The sequence below is a fragment of the Pseudonaja textilis genome, chromosome 5, assembly GCF_049901715.1.
Source record: "Pseudonaja textilis isolate UNSWEBS1 chromosome 5, rPseTex1.2, whole genome shotgun sequence".
NCBI classification, from domain to species: Eukaryota; Metazoa; Chordata; class Lepidosauria; order Squamata; family Elapidae; genus Pseudonaja; species Pseudonaja textilis.
Window position 1 is genome coordinate 28,161,814 of NC_141994.1, and position 27,920 is coordinate 28,189,733.

At 38.5% G+C, this 27,920-nt stretch overlaps 1 protein-coding gene across 3 annotated transcripts in view; it reads left to right on the forward strand.

The window, feature by feature from the left end:
- The window catches only part of ARID2 (AT-rich interaction domain 2), a 190,407-nt gene that overhangs the window by 116,607 nt on the left and 45,880 nt on the right, over nt 1-27,920 (forward strand). For all 3 annotated transcript variants that reach the window (XM_026700645.2, XM_026700652.2, XM_087934407.1), the window contains 6 exons: nt 2-211; nt 793-960; nt 3,396-3,471; nt 6,142-6,276; nt 7,167-7,363; nt 8,228-11,076. In XM_026700645.2, the coding sequence (XP_026556430.1) occupies nt 2-211; nt 793-960; nt 3,396-3,471; nt 6,142-6,276; nt 7,167-7,363; nt 8,228-11,076 (3,635 nt within the window). The remainder of the gene's footprint in view (nt 1; nt 212-792; nt 961-3,395; nt 3,472-6,141; nt 6,277-7,166; nt 7,364-8,227; nt 11,077-27,920) is intronic.

Consider the following 27,920-nt stretch of genomic DNA (forward strand, 5'->3'; position numbering starts at 1 on the left):
GGCATGGAAATCTTGGGTAATCTTTGTAAAGCTGAAGACAATGGTGTCTTAATTTGTGAATATGTAGATCAAGAATCTTACAAAGAAATCATCTGTCATCTCACATTACCTGACGTTTTACTTGTTATATCTGCTTTGGAAGTGCTCTATATGCTCACTGAAATGGGTGAAGTGGCCTGTACCAAAATAGCTAAAGTTGATAAAAGTATAGGTGAGGTATCAGAGTTGATTTTAACAAAACACTTGTATTACTAGGGCCCTCGGTAATCCTTAGTTAGATGTTTTTTCTGTAAAGTGATATATGGCTTGTCCTTTGCCTTAATTCCTCTTTTTTGTGCTATGGGTAATCATGGCAAGGATCAGAAAGCAGCTGGCAAACTGAAAGTGCTACATAAATGTCTTGCAAAAGAAGCCTTATTATTTGTTCCAATAAAATTATGCAGATACTATATTTATTTAATTTGCATAGTTCCTATCATGGTAAACTTTTACAGTATTATGATAAGGTGCAAATAATAACCAATAGAAGTGCCATAGATAAGCAATAGACTAGCACAACTAATAAGAAACCATTTTTTTAATACAAAAATCTGTTTCAGTTTTTAAACAAAACATAAACAGAAGTGGATATTGGAGGTTTCAATCATGAATTCTGTCTACGATACAAATACAAATAAGTCTAGCAAATCTATAAATCTCTACTTTAACTGAATTCAGTTTAACTTAATACAGTAACTTTCTGAAATTAATTCTTTTAGTGGAATAAAATATATAATTTATGCTAATTTATAGATACATTAGTATGCCTGGTTTCAATGGACATCCAGATGTTTGGAGGTGATGCACTCGGTGCAGTAAAACTTGTTGAACATCAAAGTACCAACCATCAAATACTCTCTGAAATTAGGCCACAAGCTGTGGAACAAGTTTCATCACAGGGACATGCCCCTGCTACTCCAGGTTAGTATTACCCTATTGAAGTTTGGTTTAGTGATTATGGCACCAGACTAGAAAGCAGGAGTAAGTTCTAGTCCTTCCAAGGCATCAAATCTAGTCGTTCCGAGACATCGAATCTGTCTACGTAACTTTGGGCCAGTCACTATCCCACTCAATTCATCTAGCAGGTTTGTTGTTGTGTGGAAAATAAGAGAAGGAAGAAGAATTAGGTATGTTTATCATCTTGAATTATTATATATTGGAATATCATATCTTTTATTATAGAAACATATAAATCTCTAAATTGTGATGATAGTAAAATATGGGGTGTATATTTTATTATTTCTATGCAGTACAAATCAGGATATGCTTAGGTGATTTATTTTCATAAACAGTCACTGCTATGTTCTGTAAGTACTTTTTGTATATATTTTTTATTTCAATTCTTTCTGAAATACTTCTTAACACAGTTTATTGTTGCTGGATTTTTTTAAACAGCTTTGCCACATATCTGAAGAGCTGTGATGATTTGGGCAATAGTAAAAAAAAAAAGGCTGATTGGCCTGTAATTTCTTGAGTCCATTTCCCACCCCCACCCCCCACCCTTTTGGTAGATGGGAACCACGTCAGCTCTTTTCCAGTCTTCTGATAGTTCCCCTGTGCTACAGGAACTATGAAAGTTTACATTCGGTTGCTCTAAGATTATGTCTACTATCTCCTTCAGAATCCTGGGTTGTAAACCACCTGGTTTACTAGAAAAATCCTAAGACAGAACTTATATTTATCATAATGGCATACTGCAGGGCTCGGTACTCCTTTTTAACATCTATATGAAGCTGCTGGGTGAGATCATCTGTCACTATGGTTAAGATGATATACTGACAATAACTCAGCTCTATAACTGGTCACCCAACTGATGCTGTTTGCCCTCTCGCTGTGTCTAGAGGCTGTGGGGGCCTGGATGGGGGACAACAGACTTCAACTGAACCTTGTCAAGAATTGGCTTTCAGTGCATAGAGCCTCAAGATCCAGGACTTTGACATTTTCACTTCTGGATGGGATGGCACTACCACAGAGGGATCCAGTCTACAACTTGAAGGGTCTCCTGGACTCACAATTCATGTTAAAAGAGCAGGTGGCAGTCATAGCTAGGGGAGTCATTGCACAACTTCAGGTTGTGCGCCAGTTGCAGCTTATTCTGGATCAGGAGTCCCTGCACTCAGTCATTCAAACCTTACTCATATCATGGTTGGATTATTGCAACACGTTTTACATGGGGCTACTGCTGAGCATTTAGAAGTTACGGTTGATGTAGAGTGGTGGTACAGGCAGTTCTTGGGGTTCTCAGGGGTGCCCATGTAACACTATTGCTCCATGAACTGCGCTGGCTGTCAGTTTGCTTCGGGTGCAATTCAACGTGTTGGTAATCACGTTTAAAACCTTTTATGGCATGGGTCCAAGCTATTTGAGGGACTGTCTCATCCTATTGAGATTGGCCGGCCCCATCAATGCCAGCAGAGGAGACATGCTTTGAGACACATCAGCCAGCGTGTTCCAGCTAGTGGGAACTGGAAGAAGAGCCTTCTCTGCCATTGTGCATGCCCTTTGGAACATCTTACCCTCTGGAGCTGCAGTCACCAACCAGTGGAGAAAATTTTGGTGGTCCTCAGAGAAATGTCATCCCCCAAAGCAATTAATCCAGGCTGCGCAGGAACACAAGGCTGCACCGCCCACGTGGCCCTCAGGAACCCTCCCTGCCCACTTACTCCTTACCTGGCAAACTTGCCTGCTAAGTTGCTATTTTTTCTTTTTCTGGCCATCAGCTGTTCTGTTTCACCAGGAGATTTAGATTAGCTAGAAAGCAGGAAATTGTTGCATTTCTTGCTTTCTAGTTAGTCTTTAGATCTTTGGCTCTTTTGCAGAGCTGAACCTTCCTTAGGACTGAAGGTTCTATTATTCAGTGCAGACTCATGGCAAGCAAATTTTATGTGACAGACTCAGGTAGCTGATAGATCTCTGAATGATTCTGTGAGCAACTCAATCTGCCTGCCTGCTTTGCCTGATTCTGGGTAAAAGTTGCTTTTTTTAAAAAAAAATCAATATTTACATAAATATTTATAATATTTACATACAAGCCATGCCCAGCCAGTCACATGTTCACCAAGCCACACCCACAAATTAGACCATGTCCACAGAACCGGTTGTTAGAAATTTGAATCCCACCCCTGCCTCTGTGTATTGGGGGGGGGGGGAGAGGTCTCTCTCTCTCCATTCATGCATTCCATCCCCTAATTTGGAGCAATTGCAATCTGTCTATTGAACTCTGCATGGATAGCATTCTTAATTTAAAATGAAAAGTGAACAATATCAATAGCATTTATAAGTCTTTTAAAGAGTAATGGAAAGCAATCCAAAGTTTATATAATTTTTATATTACATTGATAATTTTTTTTTCATAGCACCAAGAGCACCACAACATGTTGCTCCACCAGCAGGAATAGTAGAAATTGACAGCGAAAAATTTGCATGCCAGTGGTGAGTATTTAATTCTGATGATATATTCCATGAAATAAATAGCTTTTGTATTCATTTTAAAATTTCATAATCATTCTTGAAAACATAAACAAAAAATAATATACTCTTTTTTGAAGAAATATTTATCAATTAATTTGAATGCTTTATTCAAGGAAAGAATTTCCTTGTGAGAATTTCTTCAGTTATTTCATTATATAGCGTACACATGAATATAATGAACAGAAGTTCAGCATATTTAAATTCCATGTATGCTTTTAATATTTGTAATGAAACCAAGCTTATTTTACTTAGATAGAAGTAGGGGTGGGATTCAGCTGGTTTTGGCCGGTTTGAGCGAACCGGATGTTAATTTTACATCCAGTTTGGCGAACCGGTAGTTCTGAAGACCAGCTGGCACCGTCCCTCCTGCCCTTCCCAGGAATCCCAGGTGTCTGGTTCTGCCTCCCAGGTAAGTGCAGGAAGGCTTACTAGGCCCAAAACGGGGTGGGGGAGGTATGATGCGCCCCACCCGTGCCCTGTTTTTGCTCCCAGGAGGCTGCAGGTAGGCTTACTAGGCCCAAAACTGGGAGTGTGGTGCAGGAGGGAAGGGAGAAAGAGAAAGAAAAAAAGAAAGAGGGAGAGAGAGAGAGAGAAAGAAAGAGAGGGAGGGAGGGAGGGAGGGAAAGAAGGGAGAAAGAAAGAGGGAGGGGAGGAAGAAAGAAAGAAAGAAAGAGGGAGGGAGAGAAGGGAGAAAGAAAGAGAACGAAGGGAGAAAGGAAGGAAAGAAAGAAAAAGAAAGAAAGAAAAAAGGCAGGGAGGGAAAGGAGAAAGAGGGAAGTGAAAGTGAATGAGATATGGATAGAGAGAGGGAGGGAGGGAGAGAAAAAGAAGAGGAAGGAAGGACCACAAACTCTGGCAGTAGACCAGCTTCAGAGGATGCTTTAAAACAGCACCAGCCTGAGGATGGTGAGTGGGACCTCGCCGAAACGTCGTCAAGATACTCTTAATCTTACACTGCTTGCACTGGCATGAAGCCGAAAGCACCAGCCTGTGGATGGCGAGTGGGACCTCACCGAAACGTCGCCAAGATACTCTTAATCTTACATGGGAAAAGACCTGAACACACCTAGACCTACATATATACATATACATATACATATACATATACATATACACATACATACATACATACATACATACATACATACATACATACATATATATTTATATTTGCCTCTAAGTTTTGACTTCTGGCAACTATAATGGCAACTCATTTTCAGAAGTAATTCACCATTGCTCCTATGAAGAGATAACTGGCTCAGGAGCACCAAGTTGGCTTTCATGGCTAAAATGAAATTCCAGCTCAGTTTTTTCATACTCTAGTCCAGTATCTGAATCATTGGATCGGACTGAGCTTTAAAGTTCCCAGGCTAAAATATTTATGCCACCCCTTAAAATAACCCCAAATATCTTCCACACTTGGTGGCTTTGTCCAAAAAGTAAAAAATACTGGGAAAAAATTAGAATTTGGATAAAAGAAATTACAAATATCCAACTAGAATTTAAGGCTGAAATATTTTTGTTGGGAATGTTAAAAGGGGACTACGCAAAAGAAACGAAATATTTAATTCTCCATATAATTACGGCAGCAAGAATTACGTTGGCACAATGCTGGAAGGGTGACCAAATGCCAACAAATAATTTGATTATTCAGAAAGTTCTTGACCGCGCTGAAATGGACCTACTTATACAAAAACTTAGGGATAAGGAAGATTCAAGATATAGTACAGCTTGGGAAAAACGGTACAAGTGGATCAAGGATAAAAAAACCAGGAAATTAAAAGATAAGGATTTGAAGAATGAAGTGGTTAGATTAAGAGCAATTACCAAAAATAGGAAATGAATATTAGTAAAACTAATGTTTTCAAAAAAAGATCACACCATCTTAGTTGATTGGAAACATAAGTTTTTATGTTTATTTGTTGTGTATTTGTATATTGATTTCATTTGCAACGAAATGTTGTATTCCATGTATTATACATGTTTTTTAAAAATATTTAATAAAGTCTATTTTTAAATATTAAAAAAAATAAAATAAAAGTGTTTGAACATTCCAGCCCTGTTCCTTCTTGTGACTTCACAACGTATTTCCATTGGTCTCCAGTCAAAGTAGAGGTAACAATAGGAAGTCAGAACAGGAAAAGACTATTTAACCATGTCTTAAAGGATGAATTTTTAATCCTTTATCAAGAAGATGAATATGTGTTATTATAGAAACTTAGTTTTCATAAGACCAATATATGACTGTGACCTATATTTAGTATGATTATGTGTTGAATATGAACTGAAACTCCTATACAGAACCTATTCTTGGCCATATATTATATTTCATGGATGCCTTAAATTTTTAACATTTGATGTATATTGACCATTTAAGAGAAAATACTTTTAAAGCAATTTTAGAGAACAAGGCTATATGAATAAAATGTCTGACCCATATCTCATGTATTGCAAAACCTTTGTAATACATACATTGTTAGTAAAGTAGGAAGAAAAAACTTTTAAGAGCTGGAAAGCATTGTCCAAGCTACTGTTGGTATCAGACTGAGAAAATTATTCTAGAGTCAGGAGAAATAAGTCTTTATTAAGTTTTATTCACCCAGATTTTTTCCCTCTATTTTCTCTCTCCAGGTTAAATGCCCATTTTGAGGTTAATTCAGACTGCTCAGTCTCCCGAGCTGAAATGTACTCTGAATATCTCTCTACATGCAGTAAACTAGCTAGAGGTGGAATTTTAACTTCTACCGGATTTTATAAATGTCTTCGGTAAGAGAAACTCATTCCTAGAATAGAACACTAGCTTGGATTTTTTTAAAAATCTATAGTTGATGTAGATTGCTAAATTTGAAAAAAAATTCCATTATTGTTTACCTTAAATACAGGTAGTCCTCAACTTTGTACCATCCATTTAGTGACTATTTGAAGTTACAATAGCAATGAAAAAATGACTTATGACCATTTTTCACACCTATGACCTTAGCAGCATCCTCTGTGGTCACTTAATCAAAATTTGGCCACTTTGCAACTGACATGTATTTATGATGGTTACATTGTCCCAGGGTCATGTGATCACCTTGTGTGATCTTCTGACAAAGTCAATGGGAATGCCAGATTCACTTAACAACCATGTTACTAATTTAACAGTTACAATGATTCACTTAATAATTGTGGCAAAAAGGTCATAAAATGGGAAAAAAATTACTTAACTGTCTTACTTAGCAACAAAAATGTTGAGCTCAGTTGTAGTCATAAGTCAAGGTGTAGCTGTAATTATTAAAAACAGTGGTTGTTTGAAAAGACAAATAGATGTTATACAAATTCAGTATAGTTTGCTCACTTTATTTTTATTTTGAAAATTAGCCCTTTTAACTTTCATCCAAAAGTCAAATATTACTTCCTTTGAACCTATTGCTCTGTAATAACCCTACCTGCTGTCAGAAAATCTAGGATAGATGACAGCAGTTCAAAGTACTTTTCTTTCCTCCTTACATTTTTTTTTCTCACTTAAATGGCAATCATTGATATTTAGTTCAACTCCAAACCACATGTACTATATTTCTCCTTAATTCACTGGAGAAAATTCACTCCAAACTCCATTTTTAAAGCATACTGCCTAAAAAAAACCCTACATTCTCATTCTTTTCTTCTTTTGATAGAACTATATTTCCAAATCATTCAGTGAAGAAAGTTGAGGATGCAAATAACAATGGGCAGGCTCATATTCATGTCGTCGGAGTAAAAAGGAGGGCTATACCACTTCCTGTTCAGATGTACTATCAGCAACAATCTCCTTCAAACCCTATTCTTCGGGTTGATTCTGTTCCTGAAGTAGCTCCATCTGCTTCACCAGCAGGTATTATTATATTTTGAATTTCATCTTTGTCTATTGATCAGTTTTTAGTTATTTATAAGAGCAAAAATATTTTTGGTCACTGGAAAAAGCAATTATGTTTGGAAGAGTTAACAGTAAAAGGTAGCCAGACTGTCAACACAATATCATCAGCATCAAATATTTTTGGAAGTATGGTTGGAATACATTACAATAAATAAAATGTGCTATATAGTCCAGTAAACATGGCAAAAGGGAATAAAAAGGGGAAAAGTTAATAGAGAATAGTTTGAGTTGGTGGAAAGTTATACTTCTCTAGCCAATGGATAAGAGGATAAGATATTCATCTTCCAATTATATTATTTCCCTTGCAGTGAGGTCTTTCTGGGAGATAGGGGTACATCCTTTAACTAATTTTTGCTCTGCAAGCCAAAGAAAAAAATCTCATCATATTTTCTTAATTAAATTATATAATAATTTCCAATGGCAGGTTGTATGGAGTAATAGTTAAGATAAATGTTTAATTAGATTTGAACAATTTTATTTAACTTAATTTCTCAGTACACTATAATAGTTTGGCATTAGTTTCAAAATTATAGTGTACTGAGAAAGTTAGAGTCTAAAGTAACAATCATCTAATGGAGCCCAGTTTAGCTGCTTAAATTGGATAGCCATTTAATACGATTTTTTTTCAATGAATTAAGAAGGAAAGGGGAAAATGGTTTCCAATGTTTCAGGATACAGTAGAAAATATTTGCTCCATTACATTGAGATACATAAAATTAATGATGAATGCCAACTCAGGAAGTATTCAAAGCTTAATTTAGAAATGTTAATTCCTATTGATTTCAGCATTACCATTTCAGATTTGTTCCTCTTTATCAACAGGATTCCCACATGGATCATCAAGTATAGGAAACCATTTTCAGAGGAATCCTATTAATAATCAATCTTCAACTATAGCTGCAACACAGATGTCTTTTCCAATTCAAGGTGCATCTACAGTGGTACAAACTGTTTCCAGGATACCACAAAACCCTTTAGTTCATAGTCCCCATCAACAGAATGCTCCTGTAACGGTCATACAGAATAAAGCTTCAATTTCTTGTGATGTCGTGAAGGCCACAGTAATACAGAACACAGTTCAGCAGTCTGCAGTCCCTGTTACTATTGCTGTAGGAGGTGGAGCACAATCTTCAAATCAAAATCCTAGTAATGCAGGACCACAACCCTCTGTTACCGTTGTCAGCTCCCAGACTTTACTTCATCAACCTGTAATTCAACAGTCATCTCTACATGCAATGGTACCAGGACAAATATCCTCAGGCACTCCTGTCACAGTAATTCAACAAGCTGTACCTCAAGGTCATATTTTTGGCAGAGTACAGAACATACCAGCATGCACTTCAGCAGTTTCCCAGGCTCAGCAGCTTATAACCACATCATCACAGCCAGTACAAACATCAGCTCAGCAATCCATGGGTGGTAACCAGCAGCAAGATGCTGTTATTATAGCACCTCAGCAGTATGTTACAACATCAGCATCGAATATAGTTTCTGCTACTACAGTTCAGAATTTCCAAGTTGCAACTGGGCAGGTGGTTACAATTGCTGGTGTCCAGAATCCACCAACATCAAGAGTAGGGTTTCAGAATATTGCACCAAAGCCTTCTCAGCAAGTCCAAACAGCAATGGCACAACAACCAATGCAGCAGTCTCAGCAGCAACCACCACCACCTCAGCAAAGTGTAGTGATTGTAAGCCAACCAACTCAGCAAGGTCCAACATATGCACCAGCCATTCACCAAATCGTTCTTACTAATCCAGCTTCAATCCCAGCTGGCCAAACTGTTCAGTTGGGCGCACAGCCAAATTTAACTCCAACTTCCTCACCATCACCTGGACCAATTTCAAACAACCAAGTCCCCACAGTAATATCATCTCCACCTCTCACCTCTCAGTCACAAGGACCCCCTCCCACTGTCAGTCAGATGCTTTCTGTAAAGCGTCAACAACAGCAGCAGCAGCATTCACCAGCACCGTCCCAGGTCCAGCAGCAAGTCCAGATGCAAGTTCAGCCACAACAAAATAGTCCTGGGGTGGGTCCTTCTAATGAATCCAGTCTGATAAAACAACTCTTGCTTCCTAAACGAGGCCCTTCTACTCCTGGTGGCAAACTTATTCTCCCAGCACCACAAATTCCTCCTTCAAACAGTGCAAGAGCTCCCAGCCCTCAAGTGGTTTATCAGATGGCTAATAACCAAGCAACGAGTTTTGGAGTTCAAGGGCAGTCTTCTGCTCAGCCATTACTAGTTGGACAGCAAAATGTTCAGTTGGTCCAGAGTGCAATTCAATCCCAAGGAACAGTACAAACAGTTCCTATTTCCAATTTGCAAATATTGCCGGGCCAGTTGATTTCAAACAGCCCAGCAACTATTTTTCAAGGGACTTCTGGCAATCAGGTTACTATAACAGTTGTGCCAAATACTAGTTTCACTACAGCAAATGCAAGTCAGGGAAATGCAACTCAAATAATTGCTCCAACTGGAATAACAATGAGTGGGTCACAATCAGCAGTTGGGCTTCAGGTGCAAGCACTTCCATCTAACCAGGCACCTCTAGCTGGTCAGTCATGTTCTGCTACTGCTCCTCCATTCAAAGGAGATAAAATTATTTGCCAAAAGGAAGAAGAAGCAAAGGAGGCAACAGGCTTACATATTCATGAGCGCAAAATTGAAGTAATGGAAAACCCTTCTTGCAGAAGAGGAGTTGCAAGCACCAGCAATGGCGATGCAAAAGAAAATGAAACACAGGTGGGAAGTCTTCTAAATGGAAGAAAGCATGACTCCAGTCTACCTCCAGCTAACTCAGGGAAAACTCAGAATGAGGCCAATCAGTTCTCACAAGTCAGTAATGGATCATCATTAGTCATGGATGAAAATGGAGCTCTGGGAAAGCAGAACTTTGAACAACCAGACATGCAGGAACTTAAAAGTGATTTGAGGAAGCCCCTCCTTAATGGAATCTGTGACTTTGAAAAGGGCGACGGTTCCCATTTAAGTAAAAACATTCCAAATCACAAAACTTCCAACCATATAGGAAATGGTGAAATCTCTCCAATAGAACAAGATAATTTGGATGCCACACAACTAGATGCTGCCAAAGGTGATCAAGGGGAAAGATTTTCCAATGGACCTGTTTTAGCTTTGGGGAGTATGCCTATTGCAGGCAGTACACAAGAAGCTTCAAAACTCTTAACCCAGCAGCCTAGTAGTACCAACCCTGATGTATGTAATGGACCTCTAATTTCAAGTTTGAATTCAGATGTGCCTCACCAACGCCCAAGTGTAGTTGTCTCACCACAGGCAACACCCTCTGTTATACAGGGGCATCAGATCATAGCAGTTCCACACTCAGGACCTCGTGGAACCCCAGCTACTCTCTCATCTGAAATACGGTCAGCTAATGGCACAGCAGAATGCAAAACTGTAAAGAGGCCAGCAGAGGATAATGACAAGGAAACTATTCCAGGAATCCCCAATAAAGTAGGAGTGAGAATTGTTACAATAAGTGACCCTAACAAAGCTGGCTGTAGTGCAACTATGGTAGCTGTACCAGCTGGAGCAGATCCAAGTACTGTAGCAAAAGTAGCAATAGAAAGTGCTGTTCAGCAAAAGCAGCAGCAACAACAGCAGCAGCAGCATGCAACATCATACATACAAAACATGGTCACACAGGTAGGTCCTTGGCAGTCTTCATTTTCTAGCTGCTAAATTAAATTTTACACATATGCATATGTATTTGGGGATATAAAGGTTCAGTGCTTACGATATTTTGTTCAAAAGCTTTAAAATGAGAACTATTGTGTAAATCCTACCAGTCTGTTATTGCTCATCATTTTCTGGACAATAGCTTGTATTTATAGAAATAAGTTAGGATATAATTTTATTAGGCATAGAAGAACTGTTTTTACTGTTATTTCTTCAATGTCTTATTTCAAAAGCTGAGATGCTTTCCTATATTTTACTGTTTAAAATGTTTCTGAGTTCCTGTTTTCGGATTTCAAGCTGTCTTTTGCATCTTATTGCCTTCATTTGCAATAGCTGTCTTTTGTATACATCATGTGTACTTTACATATGCTGTATACAGTATTGTATGTAAAAACGTATCAAGAAACATGTAACCAGCTATTGAATTTTGAATGATTTCTGCAGAGATTGTTTCAGCCTTGCAAGTTTATTTCGGTAGAGAAGACATTGAAGTATTTAATTAATGAGATGTGTTCTTTTTCATCACTAGATCTGTTCATTCGTTTTGAAAGTATATTCTTATTACTGTATCTTGTTAACAATGTTACTTCATGGTATGAGAACTCAGACTATTTAATAACATTGCTGACTCCTTTTTGCCTTTTTAAGATACACATTCTAATTAGCTAAATTTATCTAATTATTCTAGATATATTCGTTATTTTCAAAATTGGGATAAACTTAAAGCAGTTTTCCTTGCTTCACAACAGAGGGAATCCCATATTATTAAATTAACTATTTGTGTTTATCCTGAAAGTTAGACTTAGAAAAATATAAACTGCAATCACTTTAAAATTTCACAAAAGAAAAAGAAAGTTGCACAAAAGAAACAGATCATTGTTCTTTATTCTCAAGAGCCTAAGGCCTGCCCAAATCACTACCCAAGAAAAATACTGTATAACTAAGCATCAGTCAGGACAAGGAGTCCGCCTGCATATACACTTTGGACGTATTATAATATTTCTTTGTTTTTTTCTATTCTCTACAAAAAATATTTGTTCTCAGTCTGGACGTGCATGATTTGTTCAATCTGAACTTGCGTAGAGGATGGTTGCAAATCAGCCACAGACATCCTAAAAGAAATGCATTATGTGGCTCTCTTCTGGTCAGGTATGGGCATGGGGTAGAAGTAACATTGCTCATACTTCTGAATAACCTTCAGCCTTTTTAAACCTTTCTGCAATGTTGGTAAAAGTTAAATGGTTCATGAGCAAATTTGTATTATTAGTAAGAAAAGTAACTTATCATATAATGTAGGATTTGAAATGTACAAAGAAATATCAGAAAGTAAGACAATGGCAACTTATAAATATTGATTTTTTATGGTTGCTAGTTATTCTAAACTACTATATTAAGTGGTTGAATTATATTAAATTTAACTAATAAACTGATCATTCCAAGCAAGATACATTTGCTAAGCTATTATTAAATAGCAGGTTTTTTTCTGAACATTGTGCTGCAAGAACCATCAGATTTCTTAAAAGAATACCAGCTCTTTTTACAGCAAATATTTTTAGGCTTTGCAGCCAGTACCTGCATAGTATGTGCTTCTCCAGTGTGCTAGAAGGATAATCCAATTGTGTGGGTGTAGACTCTTCTGCTTGGAAACTGAGTCAGTCAGATTCCTCGTCACGCCGCTTCTTCCTGAGCATGAGGTCCAAGTGGAAGCTAGCTTCTGCCCCTTACAGCGGAAGCAAACTATTTGGAGAGGCCTAGTTTCTGTGTTGGTAGAGAATAAAGACAGGAAGAAGGCTCTATTTTCGGGGTTCAGAAAATCAGACCACCATCAATCTCCATATTTTCTCAGGCCTTCCTTTTGGGCCACAGATACCAGATTTGGTATCCACCAGTTTCAGAGGACATACATACATGGGCATAGACAACCAGACAGATCTGGTTTCAAGGATAGATATGGTCGACAGCGCCAAAACAAACATTCATTCAGGAGCATGAGCATCTACCCCTTCCGTCATGCTAAATGACGGGCAGATAAACCCTCCCATTGGCAGCCGTCTAAGTTTGTTTTCTGGTCAATGGGAAACAACAACAATAGACACCTGGGTCCTAAATACGGTGAGACTAAGTCTCTCCCTTGAATTTCTCTCCACATCCCCGAACTTCTTCATAAGTTGTCAGATTCCAAGGGACGAGGTAAAGAGAAACCTCATGGAGGCAGCAGTGCAACACTTACTGGACGCCCAAGCCATCCAACCGGTCCCATGAGACGAGCAAGGATGGGTTCTACTCCATCCTGTTCATAGTTCTAAAGAATTTGGGGGGATGAAGAGCAATTCTGGACCTAAAAAGAATGAACAAATAACTGATATACAAGAAATTCAAAATGCAGTCCCTTCAGTTGATACTGGGGAGCATTCGGGAAGGCGACTTTCTGACCTTCATAGATCTTACGGAGGCTTACCTACACATTCCTATTCTATCTGCTCATTGGAAATTCCTGTGTTTTCAGTACACTGGCCAGCATTTCCAATACTAGGCCCTGCCCTTCGATTTATCATCAGCGCCCAGAGCTTTCACCAGTGTTTCTCAAACACTGTGCACATGTGCAAAATGTAGTCACCGAACCAGTAGTAACACCAGTTGAATCCCACCCCTGGACAATATATAAAAAAGATAAAGAAGAATATGGATTCTATAAAGATCAGCAACAACTAGATAAAATAACTCAGGGACTGGAAGAGAAGATTATATCTAAAATATACAACCTTCTTTTGAACTTTAAAATGGAGGAAGAAATTGTAAAAAAAAAACATTATAGTTTGGGCAAAAAAATTGGGATATAACATTGAATTAGAATATTGGGGAAAAATATTGGGGGGGGGGACTAAAAATTAACATTATCAGCAGTGTATAAGGAGAATATAGACAAAATGTTTTATAGATGGCATCTACCCCCTGCTAGATTGGCAAAGATGTTCCCAACCAGAAACCCAGAATGTTGGAAATGCAAAAGCAAACAAGGCACCTTCTTCCACATGTGGTGGTCATGTCCAGAAGCCAAGAGTTACTAGAGTAGGATTAAAAAGTGGATAGAGGAAATAACAAAACAAAAAAATTGAATTCAGACCATAACTGATTTTATTTTGAATAATAAGGGGACATTATACTAAGACAGACAAATACATCATTTTACATATAACAACTACGGCCATAATTGTGTATGCACAGTACTGGAAACAGGATAATATACCATCTGAGTGGACTGTGGTAAGAAAGATTTTGGATTGCGTGGAGATGGACAGGCTGACCTTACAGCTAAAAGATAGAGGTGATTCGGAGTATTACTTGGTCTGGGACTCTTGGTACACCTGGTTAGACAATAGACATAAAAGTAACATAGTAACTAATAATATGAATATGAATGTTGACAATGCTGTAACATAATTGAAAGTGTTCGATATGTTATAAATTGTTGGAAAATGTTTAATAAAATTTTTTTTTTTTTTAAAAGAAACAAAGCCTATCCATCACCACAAATGCCATCTGTTTGGCTGGGGCACAGACTTCCAGTCCCAGATAGCACAGGGACAGTGGTCAAAATCAGACCTCAGAAACTACATCAACTGGCTAGAATTCAGGGCAGCCCATCTAAGCACTAAAGAGGTTTCAAGACAGGATTACAGGACACCACATGCTCATTCTAATGGACAATGTGGCCACCAAAACACACATCAACCCTCAAGGGGGGACCTGCTCCAGAGCAGTCATGCAGGAGGCGAGACAATTAGGACTCTGGGCAGAGAGGCACCTTCTCTCCATCAGAGCAGAGCACATCTCAGAGAGAACGAATGTACAGGACTCGCTCAGCAGGACCACAGTCGACCACTCAGAGTGGTGACTACATCTAGATGCTGTGAGAGAGATTCGGAAGACTGATCCTGGACCTCTTGGCTTCTCCATCAAACGCCCAGCTACCAAGATTTTACTCCAGGTTCCCAGCAACAGGGGCAGAAGGAGTCAATGCTTTCCGCATTCCATGGCCCTGGGGACTGTTATATGCTTCTCCCCCACTTCCACTAATCCCGAGAGTTATAAAGAAACTGATAGAGGAGAGGACAGAGATCCTATTCCTGGCACCACACTGGCCAAGACGTCTGTGGGTATGTGGGACCTGGTCAGTCTGTCAATAACCAAACCATGGAGGATCCCTCGAGACAGAATAGCTTTCAGTCAGGGAGCCTTGCTTCATCCAGATCCGCAATGGTTTCAGCTAACCTTTTGGCACTTGAACGTTCAGCCTTAAGCCAGCTCAAGTGCTCCAGTAAAGTCATACAAACATTACAGGCCTCTGGGAGGCCTTCAACTAACAAAATCTACGATGCCATTTGGAGAGCCTTTTGGAGCTAGTGCTCCAGAGAACATATTGATCCAACCAATGTATTGGTGACCCAAATCCTGGAGTTTCTACAGGAGGGATTGGACAAGGGCCTGTCCCCCAACACCATACACAGGCAAGTGGTGGCTTTGGCATCCATATTAGGCTGTGGGAAGTTGGAATCCCTCGCCTTATATCCGCTGGTGCTCAGCTTCATTAGAGGTGCAACCAACCTAAAGCCCCCAGTGATACACAGATATCCCACTTGGGATCTACCTAAAGTACTGAGGGCACTCACGACAGAACCATTTGAACCGTTACGATCAACCAGCCTACAATTCCTCACCTGGAAGGTAGCATTCCTTGTAGCCATTACCTCAGCAAGAAGAATATCGGAGTTAGCAGCCCTCTCCATGAGAGAGGACCTTTGCATAATTAATTCAAATAGGGTGATTCTAAGGCTGGACCCCACCTGAAGGTAAATTCATCATTTCACAGGGCACAGGAAATTATCTTAACCAGATTTTTGCCTGAAGCCAAATCACAACCTACAAAAAAAATGGTATTTCCTAAATACCAGTTAGCAGAGCTACCTGCATTTACCTAAAGAGGACAGCCTCTATTAGGAAAACGGAATCACTGTTTGTGTCATTCCAACAGAGCACGCTGGGTAACAAAATCACACCTTCAAGCATAGGTTGGTGGATATGATCTTGTATCACCAAGGCCTATGAATCTCAGACTCTACCATTACCCAAATGGGTAACTGCTCATTCGACCAGAAGCGCGGCTATGATGGCCGCATGGAATATACATTGAGTTACATATTGATATACACATTGAATGTACATTGAGCTGCATGGAATAGAATTGACATTTGTAGGGCAGCAATGTGGTCTTCTCCATCCCCATTCATAAGATGCTATAAGCTGGATGTATTAGCCTTGGCTGAGGCGGCCTTCAGCAGAAGGATACTACAAAAAGTACATTCAGAATTGGGGACTCAAGACCAGACCGCTTCCCACCCTTAGGACAGCCGGCTTTGGTATGTCCCACACAATTGGATTATCCTTCCAGCACACTGGAGAAAGAGCATTGGTCTTACCTGATACACTTCTTCTCAGTGTGCTGAAGGAAAATCCAATCCCACCCTGGCAACTGTCTAAACTAGAGTTCAGGGGAAGTTATCACCAGCACCAATACGAATCAAGTCAATTAACACATCTTCATCAAAACTGGGCATGCTCGGGAGGAGGAGGAGACGTGACAAGGAATTTGATTGACTCAGCCTCCAAGTGGAAGAGGAGTCTACACCCACACAATTGGATTATCCTTCAGCACACTGAGAAGTGTGTCAGCTAAGACCAATGCTCTTTCTGTATAAAAAAAATCTCAAATAGAAATTCTATTACTTATAATCCTAAGCAAATACAATTCTATAATAAATGAAGAATCAGATTTTAGAATATGCTCCTAAATTTTATAAATATACAATTACACATTACTTCACTTTTTGTTGCCAATTAATATTGAATTCTTATTCTGGAAACATAAAAAGGGAAAATTGATATAAAACAATCTGCTGTTTCTTCATTTAATTATTCAAACCGGCAATTTCAGAAGTTGCTTTGATTTTGATTATTATTATGAAAGGCAGCTTGCACATTTCTTCCTAACATTCTAAAGAAATGGAAGAAATGTCCATTTGGGTTCAGTTCCAAATGGGGAGAAAGACATTGGAAACATGGAGATTGCTTGAAAAGTTGGTTTAATGGTGGACAGCAGGAACACATGATTCGAGGTACTGGGCAAAATAGCACATGGGCGAGAGAGGGAGAGAGATTTATAACCTCTGTTGGGCTTTGAACTTGCTTCCTGTTCCTGTGGCAAGAAATGTATCCTGATTGGTTGTCAGACTTCCATGGGGCCATGCAGGGGTAACTTTGTAGGTTGTCTTGATTCCCAAGCTTGGTTGAATCTTGCTGGGTGATGTAATGAAGGGGCTTTAGGCAATTCCTATTATGGCTTAATGGCTTTCTCCTTGTTTGGATCTCAGTGAATGCTAATCCCATCACCCTGGAGCTGAAGGTCTTTTGTAGATAAAATGTCTTTTTCTGGGGCTATTAACAAAGGGGGGGGCGGCGCTGCTTTCCAAGAGCATGTTTTTCCTTTTCTCATCCATGGAGGTATAACACTCTGCCTTTTTAATATTTCCTAAAATATTTCATTTTTCTAGGAGAAGGGTGGGTGCTAACTTTCTATAGTAGACAATTTCAAAAAAAGCAGGTTACATATGAATTCTTTGTTTGCATAAATTAGTGGTCTCTTTGATATACACTAGGATCTCAGAAAACGCTAAAATTAGGGACTTCCGGTTTGGGTCTCTTTAGCAACAGACCAAAAACGGCGATTGTGTGCGGTTTCGATCTGTGCTCGCTGCTTTAGCACCCCGATCCTTTGGATTCGGGGCTGAAGCCACCCCATAGAGGTGGTGAAGAGCGGGGAGATTGCTAGCCGAGTGGAGGGGAGCCACATCTCTCCTCCTTGGCTGGTCTAAACTCCCTTCCCCGAAGGCGGTGGCAGCGGTGGTCAGAAATGGCCACCTCAAAGAAGAACCCGACTGGATAAGATTGTGCAGGAGGAAGACAAAGAGGAAAGCAGGACAGACCGGGCTAAATAACAGAACATCTAAGCAAGGTACTCTGAATCTAAAAGTACCTAGAGGGATACTTCTGAAAGAAGATCTTTAAGCAGCAAAGGAGAGAGAAAAGGAGGTTAAAAACCCTTTTTTAAACCTTTATATTGACAATTACAAATTGTATGGAAAGAAATTTATATTAATCTATTTTGACACTAATAGGCAACCTTAAGCTGAAATCTAAGTGTCAAAAGGAGAATAAAGATTTTTTTTCTTGGTCATTTTAAAGCCCTAAAAAGGAGAAGAGTGGAGGCAAAAGGGTGGGACTTGGAATAATGGAAAAATGGAGTGCCACCTGGAAAAATAAAGAGGATTAACAGTGAAACTTTGAAAAGACTCCCGAGGATACATTGTAACTGAAATCTTATTAAAAGAAACAGTAACCCACAGAAAGGAAAAGGAAAGGAAAGAAACAAGGAACAGTCTGGGATCATTTGGTGATTTTAAAAAAATGTTTTTGGCATTGGTTTTTTTCTTTTTCTGTTTTTACTTAAAGTCAATCGGGTGGTTGTTCAAAAGTGTTTAAAAGGCCATCACTCCTGGAGGAATTGAAGATGAGTCTTAAAAAACAGAAAGAAGATGCAGAATGGGGCGGAAGATCCTTTGGCTTCGTATTTGAATTTCTTGAAATGGAGATCCTGAACTATGAAAAGCAAAAGGAAAAGCTTCAAGAGCAAGAAGAAGGGCAGGACAAAGAAGAAGCCATTTTCAATGATCAAATAATGCAAAGTGTGGTAATAAGGGGAAAAACGGGGAGAGGAGTTAAAAGTTTGAACAGCCAAAAGGGAACAGCCAAAAAGAAAAATAGTCTGAAAAGGAAGTATAACAGCAAGGAGAAGCAGAAAAGAAAACCACAGAAGGGAAAATTAGAGAGAGAAGGGTATAAAAGGATAAGAAAAAAAAGGGGGGGGGAGATAGAAAGGGAAAGAACTCATGAGGGACAAAAACAGGAAATAAAGAAAAAGGGGAAATGTACTAGGATTAAAGGTATTTGATCAGCTAGAAAACACAGACAATGGTTAAATTTAGTTAAAAGTGAGGATTCTGCAACGGTACAAAAGATAGTGTTGTGACAGTAGAATACTGTAATGAGTTAGAAATGAAATAAGTAAATCTATGAGTTAAAACTGTATTGTTATGTAATGGTATGTTTATTTATAATTAATGCAATAATAAAGAGAGGGAAACATTGCAATTGTTTCTAAAGATTGATAAAATATTGAAAAGAAATGTGAAAGATTTATAAGGAAATTTATACCAGTTATTGGAATGAATTTGAATGATTATTTTTCTTATTAATAGTAAATAATTTATAAGATAAAACTGTATGATTATCCAATGGAATGCTTATTAACAATTAAGTAATAATGTAGGAGGGAGGGAAACATTTCAATTGTTCTCAAAGATTGATAGATATTGAAAAGAAACGTGAAAGATTTACAAGGTTTTTACCAGTACTAGAATGATTTTAAATGACTATTTTGTTTACCAATGTTTATATATATATATTGTTTTTGCTGTTTTTAGAATTTTTCTTTTTACATTTTCAAGGGGAAGTACCAAGCAGAGTCTGAATGATGAGATCTACATGATATAAAATAGATATTAGAAATCTGAATGTTATAATTTTAGAATGCACAAATTCAATGTTTAATGAGATTTCATATGATAATAACAATAAGATTTAAAGGTGTTGCACTTCGATTGGCAAACATAGGGGGAATTTTGCTTCTTAAGAATGCTGGAAGAGAACATATGAAATTGTAAACAAGGCAGACAAAAGTATAAGTACAATGAATAAAAAGATATAGAAATTTAGGTAAAAGAAATACAATTGAATAAAAAGAAAATGAGATAACCATAAAAGAAAATTAAGAGAAGTAAAGGGAGAAATAGTGAGAAGTTGGAAAAAGAGTAATAAGATATGAAGTTGAATACATAAGATGAATATGCATATGAAATTGTGTCTGTATGGAAATGTGATAACCCAGAACGTTGCTGTACTCAAATAAGATGTTTTATTTGTTTTGTTAAAACTCAATAAAACTTTTTTTTTTTAAAGAAAACTCTAAAATTTGGAGTTTTGTGACAGATGCACACTTTTCTGTAGGAAAGTTAGTGTTCAGCATAAAAATTGATTGTGTAAAATAAGAACATTTGGTTGTGGCACAGATCCTCTACTCACCAAGCCCAGGATCTCATAATGATATGTGAGAGAGGAGATCACCCTGAACTAAAAACTAAATAATCTTAGGACCAAGCACTATTTGCTAATTAGAGATTTCCTTATTTACTGCATGTAACATACTTTTTTGTGTAACCTTTGCTGCATATGATAGTTTCAGACATGAAAAAGATTGATATACAATGAGAAATTCCTTCAGATTTTTTTTATTAATTCCCCAAATTGATTGGTTTTCTAAGTTTTTGGAATGGAAACAGAAATTGCCAGTAAAGTGGTTTTAGTGAAATTATTATTTAAGTTGATTGAAAACTGATTTCTTGGTGTTGGAAGAAATATCCTTCTGGGTTCAGTTCCAAGTGGGGAAAAAGACACTAGATTAATGGAAGTTGCTTGGAAAGAAAGTTTAATGGTGGACAGGGCCACATGCCTTGGAGCTCCTGAGTAAGGAAAGATGCTGGGAATCCCTTGATTTGGGCCCCACCTTAGTGTTTTCTGTTCCTGTGTAAGAAATGTATCCTATAGACTGTCACTCCCAGGGGCAGGGGTCTTAGCTAACTTTGTAGACTTTGTCTGGACCACATGGCTTCACCTGAGTGCTTACTGATACAATCTTCCCAGGCCACAAGGTGAGATGAATAGAGGGTTTTGTTATGTAGAATACTCTGTCCCCATGCCTTAATGGCCCACCCATTAACAAAGGTGGGGGGAGTTTCTGCTTCTGAGTTTCTACTTCTCTTTTTAGGGGAAATATTCTGCCCTTTTAGTATATCCTAAAACATTTCATATTCCTAGGAGGGGTGGGTGCTAACTTCCTACACTGGAAAGAATCTAAAACTCTTTTCTGTTAAATGAATGTTTATGATGTTATAAGAGTCTTTCTTTTAACTCTATAAAAAATGAATGTGAAGGAGAATTATATGCAGAGGAACATATCCAGAAAAGAAAAGTTACTGAGGAAAAAAACAACTAGTAATTTCCTGTGTGAAAGAGTAAGTGTGTGGGTAGGGTCTTGAGAGAGATTATCTATGGATCTGGGAGTTCAAAAAATGTGGTAAAACAGAGAAACTGCTTCTAGACACAGGACTAACACTCCATTTATTTATTTTATCCTGAGGCTTTCCATCTCCATCTTTAAGGAATTATGTAAAGAGCTGAAACAATGGTAGAATTTAAGTAATTATTTCTTTTTCAAAATAAAGGTGCTAATTGCCTCATGTATCTTTCTTTAATTCCAAATGTTTGAAGGTATTTTCACTGGGTAAAATCTCTCTGCAGATGCTCTTACACATTTTAGATGGTTTTTTTAAATCTTAATCTAAGCTGTGCTCATCTCAGTTGATCAACTCAGTGCAACCTCTAAGAAACAAATTTAGAGAGAGTGTCTAGATATAGTTTTATTACTTATGCTATATTTTCATTAATCATTTCAGTATCTAGTAAACCATAACTTTTTATTTTAAAAAGTTTTCTTTAAATAACAGACAATTTTGTAAGGATGAACTCAGATAAATGTTCATGAACCATACTGGAAGAAAGAATATGTGTTAGTTCATATCTTCTATTTGTAAATTTATTTTTAAATGATGAAGCTTATGTCACAGCTGAAATGAAGGATGTAGAAATTATGTGATAATATATCTAATGTTCATTTACCTCAAATCATTTATACAATTGTCTGATAAAAATCATATAAAGATTTTCTGTCTCAAGAAAATTGGTAGAACATATTATTTTCCACTGTAAAGCAGAAAAACCACAGGTGGAAAAGAATATATATTTCCAAGAGCTGTCAATCAATATCATTACTTCTCAATTCACGAGTAACAATCTTGAACAAGATCCAAGAGAGCTGGGATCAAGCCAAAAACATCTCTTGGTTGGGGAAATCTAGATGTCAGAGACTTTCACTGTGAAACTTGACAAACTGACATCCTCAACTGCAAGTGTCAAATTGTTCTGTGTTCTGTTTTTTCTCTGCTTTCCATCTTTCATTCATATATCCTTCTGGTTTTAAGAAGTTGATGAACATAAAATGTAATAGTCTGTCAAGTAGCAGACTGAGACTGTAGACTGTATTAGATAGAGCAACAGACCAATGATGTCATCATCATGTTAGTTATTAGATGGATGTTTTTTGTTTGTGTTATAGAAGTGAACATTTGTGAACTGTTTAGAAGTTTAAGTAATCCTGTAGTACAGTGAGCTCAGGATTTCATCTAAGATATTCTGGTTAAACAATGTCCAAAACAAATGTGTGGCATGTCTTTTTAAATATCTGGATAATAATGTATTTATTGTAGAGATATATACAGTTCTAGGACAGATTATTCAGGTCTCTTAACAGGGTAAATTGAATCAGATATTCTAGTAAATGAGATGACAATCAAGTATAGCTTTGAGAAAATAATCCCTATTAAAAACAATAACTTGGTTGTGACAATTTGAATCTGCTGTGCAAAATGCTTATGGAAGTGAATTCTGCTTCAGTCAAAATAACTCTGTAGATTTCAGAAAAGGTATTGTCAATGGTTATAAAACTGGGAAGACTGTAGAAACATTGCTAATATCCATGGCTTCCTTCAATAACATTGTTACTCTTCCCAAGAATGTCTTTCAACAGAATTTATCCCAAGAGTAAGATATAAAATAGTCCAGAATGGGGGTCAGCCACCTATCCCTCTGCTGCGGCTCCCTGTTGCAGCAGTGGTATGGCTGGAGCCTTAATGCAGGAATGAAGTGTTGCTGCAGTTGCCTTTGCACAGCAACAGCATTCCGCCTTCGTGATACATTTGCTGTTGCCGCCAGCAAAGAGGACTGGGAGAGAACACTGGGGGCAGATCTTGCGGAGTAGGGGACATCTCCCAAGCCTGGCCTTCCTCCTCCCTTGTCAGCGGGGCCAAGAGAAAGAAGGGGGCAACATGGGGAAGTGCTCCTCTCCCCCACCAAGCACCGAGCACAACAGCCCAGCAGGAAGGGGAGAAGGACCGGCAGAAGCGCCCCATTGGCGAATTGGACATCAGAGACATCAGATTGTGACTTCTGACCCTCCGGCACTCGCCTGCAACTCACCACGCTCCTCCAGGTCTGGCTTGCTGAGTGGGGGGAGCACTCCTGATGTCTCTACTGCCCCCCCCCCCGCAGCCCCAGCCATTGCTGCCCGGGGAAGGCACAGGAAAAGCAAGTAGAAACAGCTCTCCCTGGGGTGAAAGAGCTGAGATCGAGGAAGGCATAGGCAACAGAAAGCTGCTTGTTTCAAAGACGCAAGCTGCTGCCTTTGAAATGTGCCGTTTTCTATTGCCTGTGCCTTCCCCGATCTCAGCTCTTTCGCCCCGGAGAGAGCTATGTTTCTGCTCGCTTTTTTTTCCTGTGTCTTCCCCTGGCAGTGGTGGCTGAGGCTGTGGCGGTGGGAAGCAGAGGAGTCAGGGCTGCTCTCCCGCCTCAGCAAGCCAGGCCTGGAGGAACGTGGAAAATTGCAGGCGAGTCCCAGAGAAATGCGTGTTAGAAATGCCAACATGTTTCCAGTGCACGCTCCTCTGTCCTGAAGTAGGATTGAGTAGGGAGAAGGGAGCAGAGGGAAGGGTAGGAGGGAAGGAGAAGCCCGTCTGGCTTTCCTTTGCCGGGGGCAGGGGGAAGACCCAATACCCCCTCCATGGCCTGCCCACTTTTTTTGCAGTACCTTGCTCTCTCTTTCTCTCCCTTGCTCGTATTGTGTTATAATGGGCTCCAGGAGGAGGAGGGGATCCAGTCCCCAATTTGACATGCACTTCATAATGAGGGAGACTGGATCCCCCCCTCCTGGAGCCCATTATGACATAATGCAACCCTGCCCCACTCGCCCCTGGCAACTCTCTCAGGGCAGAGAACAGGTCGTGCGTCCAGCACCAGGAAAGCGAGAAGTAGCCACCCGCCATTTCCAGTCAGGCAGACCGAGAGAAGGAGACAGATTCCGCTTGATTTGGCTCTGTCTGCTCTCCTCTCTCCACCTTGCCCAGTTTTGCCAGGATTCAGCAGATGCTGCCTTGGTGATTGGGGGTGGGAGAGTTTTGTCCCATACTTTGCCTGCCAAGCATCTTCAGGGCCACCCAGGGACTATATTTTCTGGTCACTTGGGACCAAGTTGCAGGATATGTATGCGTGCTTGTGTGAGTGTGCTGCTGCTTGGATGATGCTTCTCTGAAGTGTGTGTGGTAATCTATAGCCTGACAGTCATCCTTTTGCAACACAAGGTTTATTATTGTATCTTTCCAGACAGAGAGAATGTGGTCAAATTTCCTTACAGTTATTCCCTGGGTTGTGGGTTGGGAAGTGGAGGTGGGAAGTGGGAGGTAGGAAGGGAGAGAGAGCGTGAGGGAGAGAAAGAAAGAGAGAGAGAGAGATGATGGTGGAGAGAGGGGGAGAGGGAGATAGAAAAAGATGAGAGAAAAAGATGAGGGGGAGGGAGACAGAGAGAAAAAGGGAAAGAGATGAGAGAGAAAGAGATAGACTGAGACTGAGAGAAAGAGAAAAGAGACAGGGTTGGGAGAGGGAGGGAGGTAGAGAGGGAGATAGAGAGGAAAAGAGAAAGACAGAGATGAGAAAAATGAGAGGGAGAGAGGAAGATAGAGAAAAAGAAAAAGACGAGAGAGCGAAAGATGAGAGAGAGGGAGATAGGGGGAAAGAGAGATGAGAGGGAGGGTGGGAGAGAAGGGGAGATACTTATTTCCCATAGAAAAGAAAACATGTGGAAGCACAAAACCTGGGTAGGCATGACTGGAGGGGTCCTGTGACTGGGTGGAAGTGAGTGATGTCGAGTTGACCACGCCCACCTAGGTTTTGTGGCTCCCAGTGTTTTGCTTTCTGTGGGAAACAGGCCCTGGACATAAGACATGATTCAGTGCATGGTTTCTTGAATCTTTTGTTTAATGAAACTCAGATCATGTTGCAGGTCTCAGTATTACAGAATTACAGATAGTTCTAGAGATTTAGAAGCATTCATTGGTCATTGTTTGGATTGAAGCTTCAGACAAGTTTAAAGTTCTCATTAGAACCTGTAAGAATGATTGCAATGATTTTTTAAAACTCAGCTTTCATTTAATTCATTTTTAAGGGTTTGTATCCACCTCATTTTCTTTAAAAAAAAAGCAGTTTATTCAAGAAGATACTTCCTCAAAACTAGTACAAAGAGGGAACAAATCCCTCTGAGAGAGATGAGTGGTTCAAAAATGTGAAAAATAAATAAAACTTGATATGAAACAGAATTTACAGATTAGATTAAAGTAAAATAGAGTGCAATACTTGCAGTGGATGTAGAAAGTCTACATGTCCCTAAAAAAAATCAGTTTGTTTTTCAATTGAATTATACAGCTTTTATGTTACATTAAAAATAGAATTCTGAAGTGATTTATCCTGGTCTTTTTACATCTCAAAAACCTGGCATTTTAACAGGGATATACACAAGGTTGCAATTTCATGGGTAGGGAATTTCATTCATTCTGATGTCAATGTATAATTGATCCTATGAACTCATTCCTTTAAATTTTGTGAGATGTTCTGGACTTGCTGCATAATATGGTGAAGCAGGTAAAGTGGCCTCTACACAAAATCTGTTTTTTTATCAGCTTCTGTTAGGTCACCCATTTATTATTTGTTTATAAAATTTATAGGCCACCCATCTTACATCAAGATAATTTGAGATAAATACAGCCTTTTGTAGAAAAGGTGAATTGGACCTTGCCTCAGAAGTGTATGACTGATTATTTACAGACTGAGTTACTGCCGTACACTGAAACATATCCAGAAATGTCAAGTTGTCTTCATATGTTTGAAATTCTCTATCTGAAATGGTACATAAGTCTTGGTGGGAAATATTTACCATATTTATCCCAGCAATCATTTGATTAAGTTTAGTTTTAAACCAGAATGTTAATAAAGTTTTGTTCACTGATGCTATTTTATCATGGATGGATGGATGTTTAAAATTTGTCTAGGGATCTTTAAATTGTAATTATTTCATGAGTGATATTTTGTAAAGTAGGTTTAAATCTGTTAAACAGTTAAATCTAAATTACAAATAGTATTTAATCTTAGCTATATATGACTTGAAAATGTTGTATTTATAGTAACTCAGAAGCTGTAAAATCATTTAATATTATGTTCCAGCTGGAAATAAGTTATCATGAATCTCTTCCTGTTTATTATTTATGTTGTTAATATTATGGCTGATTTCTATCTATAAACTGTCTTAAGATCCTTGTATGAACATTTCTTTGTTCTACTTCAACCCTTTTTTCAAGATGAGAAGCCAAGAACTAAACTGAAAACTGGGACAACCAAGAAAAATATAAAATCTGGGAACTGATAATTATCTTGATTTTTAAAATAATAATAAAACTGAAGAAATTTCACAAAACTGTTCCTTTCTAGTATAGGTTTGGTTGCAAATAGCTCCCTATAAAGGGACATAACTATAATAGTGGCCAAAATTGTGGAAACCTTTTGGGAAAAGTGTATTTTTGAGGTTTGATGGCTAATAACACCACTTTTGTGTAGTCACACCATAAAATTATATATCAATGAGAAGATAATTTAATGCAACAAAGTTTGTTCAATTGTCTGTGTTCTATGAAAAGTTATAGCCAAATAACCAGAAAAAGGAAACACAGCTTGCTTAGGTTGATATCAGGTAGTTTTCCTTCATCTGATTGTAGCCAATGAGCATGAGTGTTCAGGGAGCCAATCAGGTGTCATGTTGTTTTGGCAATGAGCCAATCAGATCACTAGGATTCAGTTACTGATGTCACGTATTGAAGCTGAGGACATTTGTCAGTGTGTTACATGATCACTATTAAGTTGGTTGGGTTTTTTTTGTGTGCTTTCAATTAGGTAGCTTGTAAAATGTAATAAAATTAAAGTAATGGTGCAAAAAATTGACTGATCACTCAGAAGGCGATGTAAAATAGTATTATTAAGTGAACAAGGTTACAGTTATAAAGAAATTAGAAGAAAAATTGGTGGAAACTTAACCAAAGATGGCATTTCTAAGTTTTTGAAGAGGTATAAGGAGACTCAATCACTACAAAACCACATTGGTAAAGGCAGGGAAAGGTGCACAACAGCAAGTGATAGAAGAATTAAAAGACTGTGCCTACATGACAGAAGAAAATCATCTGGTTGTATACAAGATGTAATGGTGCAGTGCAATGTGAAATTGAGTGCAAGGACTATTCAGTGCAGACTGCAGGAATTTGGCCTAAACTCTAGAATTCCACACACACAAAAAAGACTTTTATCTTTCAAAGAAAGGTTGAAAAGACTAAACTGGGCTAAAACCCATGTTACCTGGACAGAACAACAATGTGACAGTGTTATTTGGAGTGATGAGACCAAGATCTCCCTGTTTGTTAGTGATGGCATAAAATACATAAGGAGACACTTTTCCCAAAAGGTTTCCACAATTTTAAGTTTAGAATTGGGAAGGTATTTGGCCAGTTATCTGTCAATTTCTTTTCATTTGGTTATCTTGGTATTCAAAGTACATGGAGAACAATATGATTTGCTTTACAATTTTATTTGTTAAA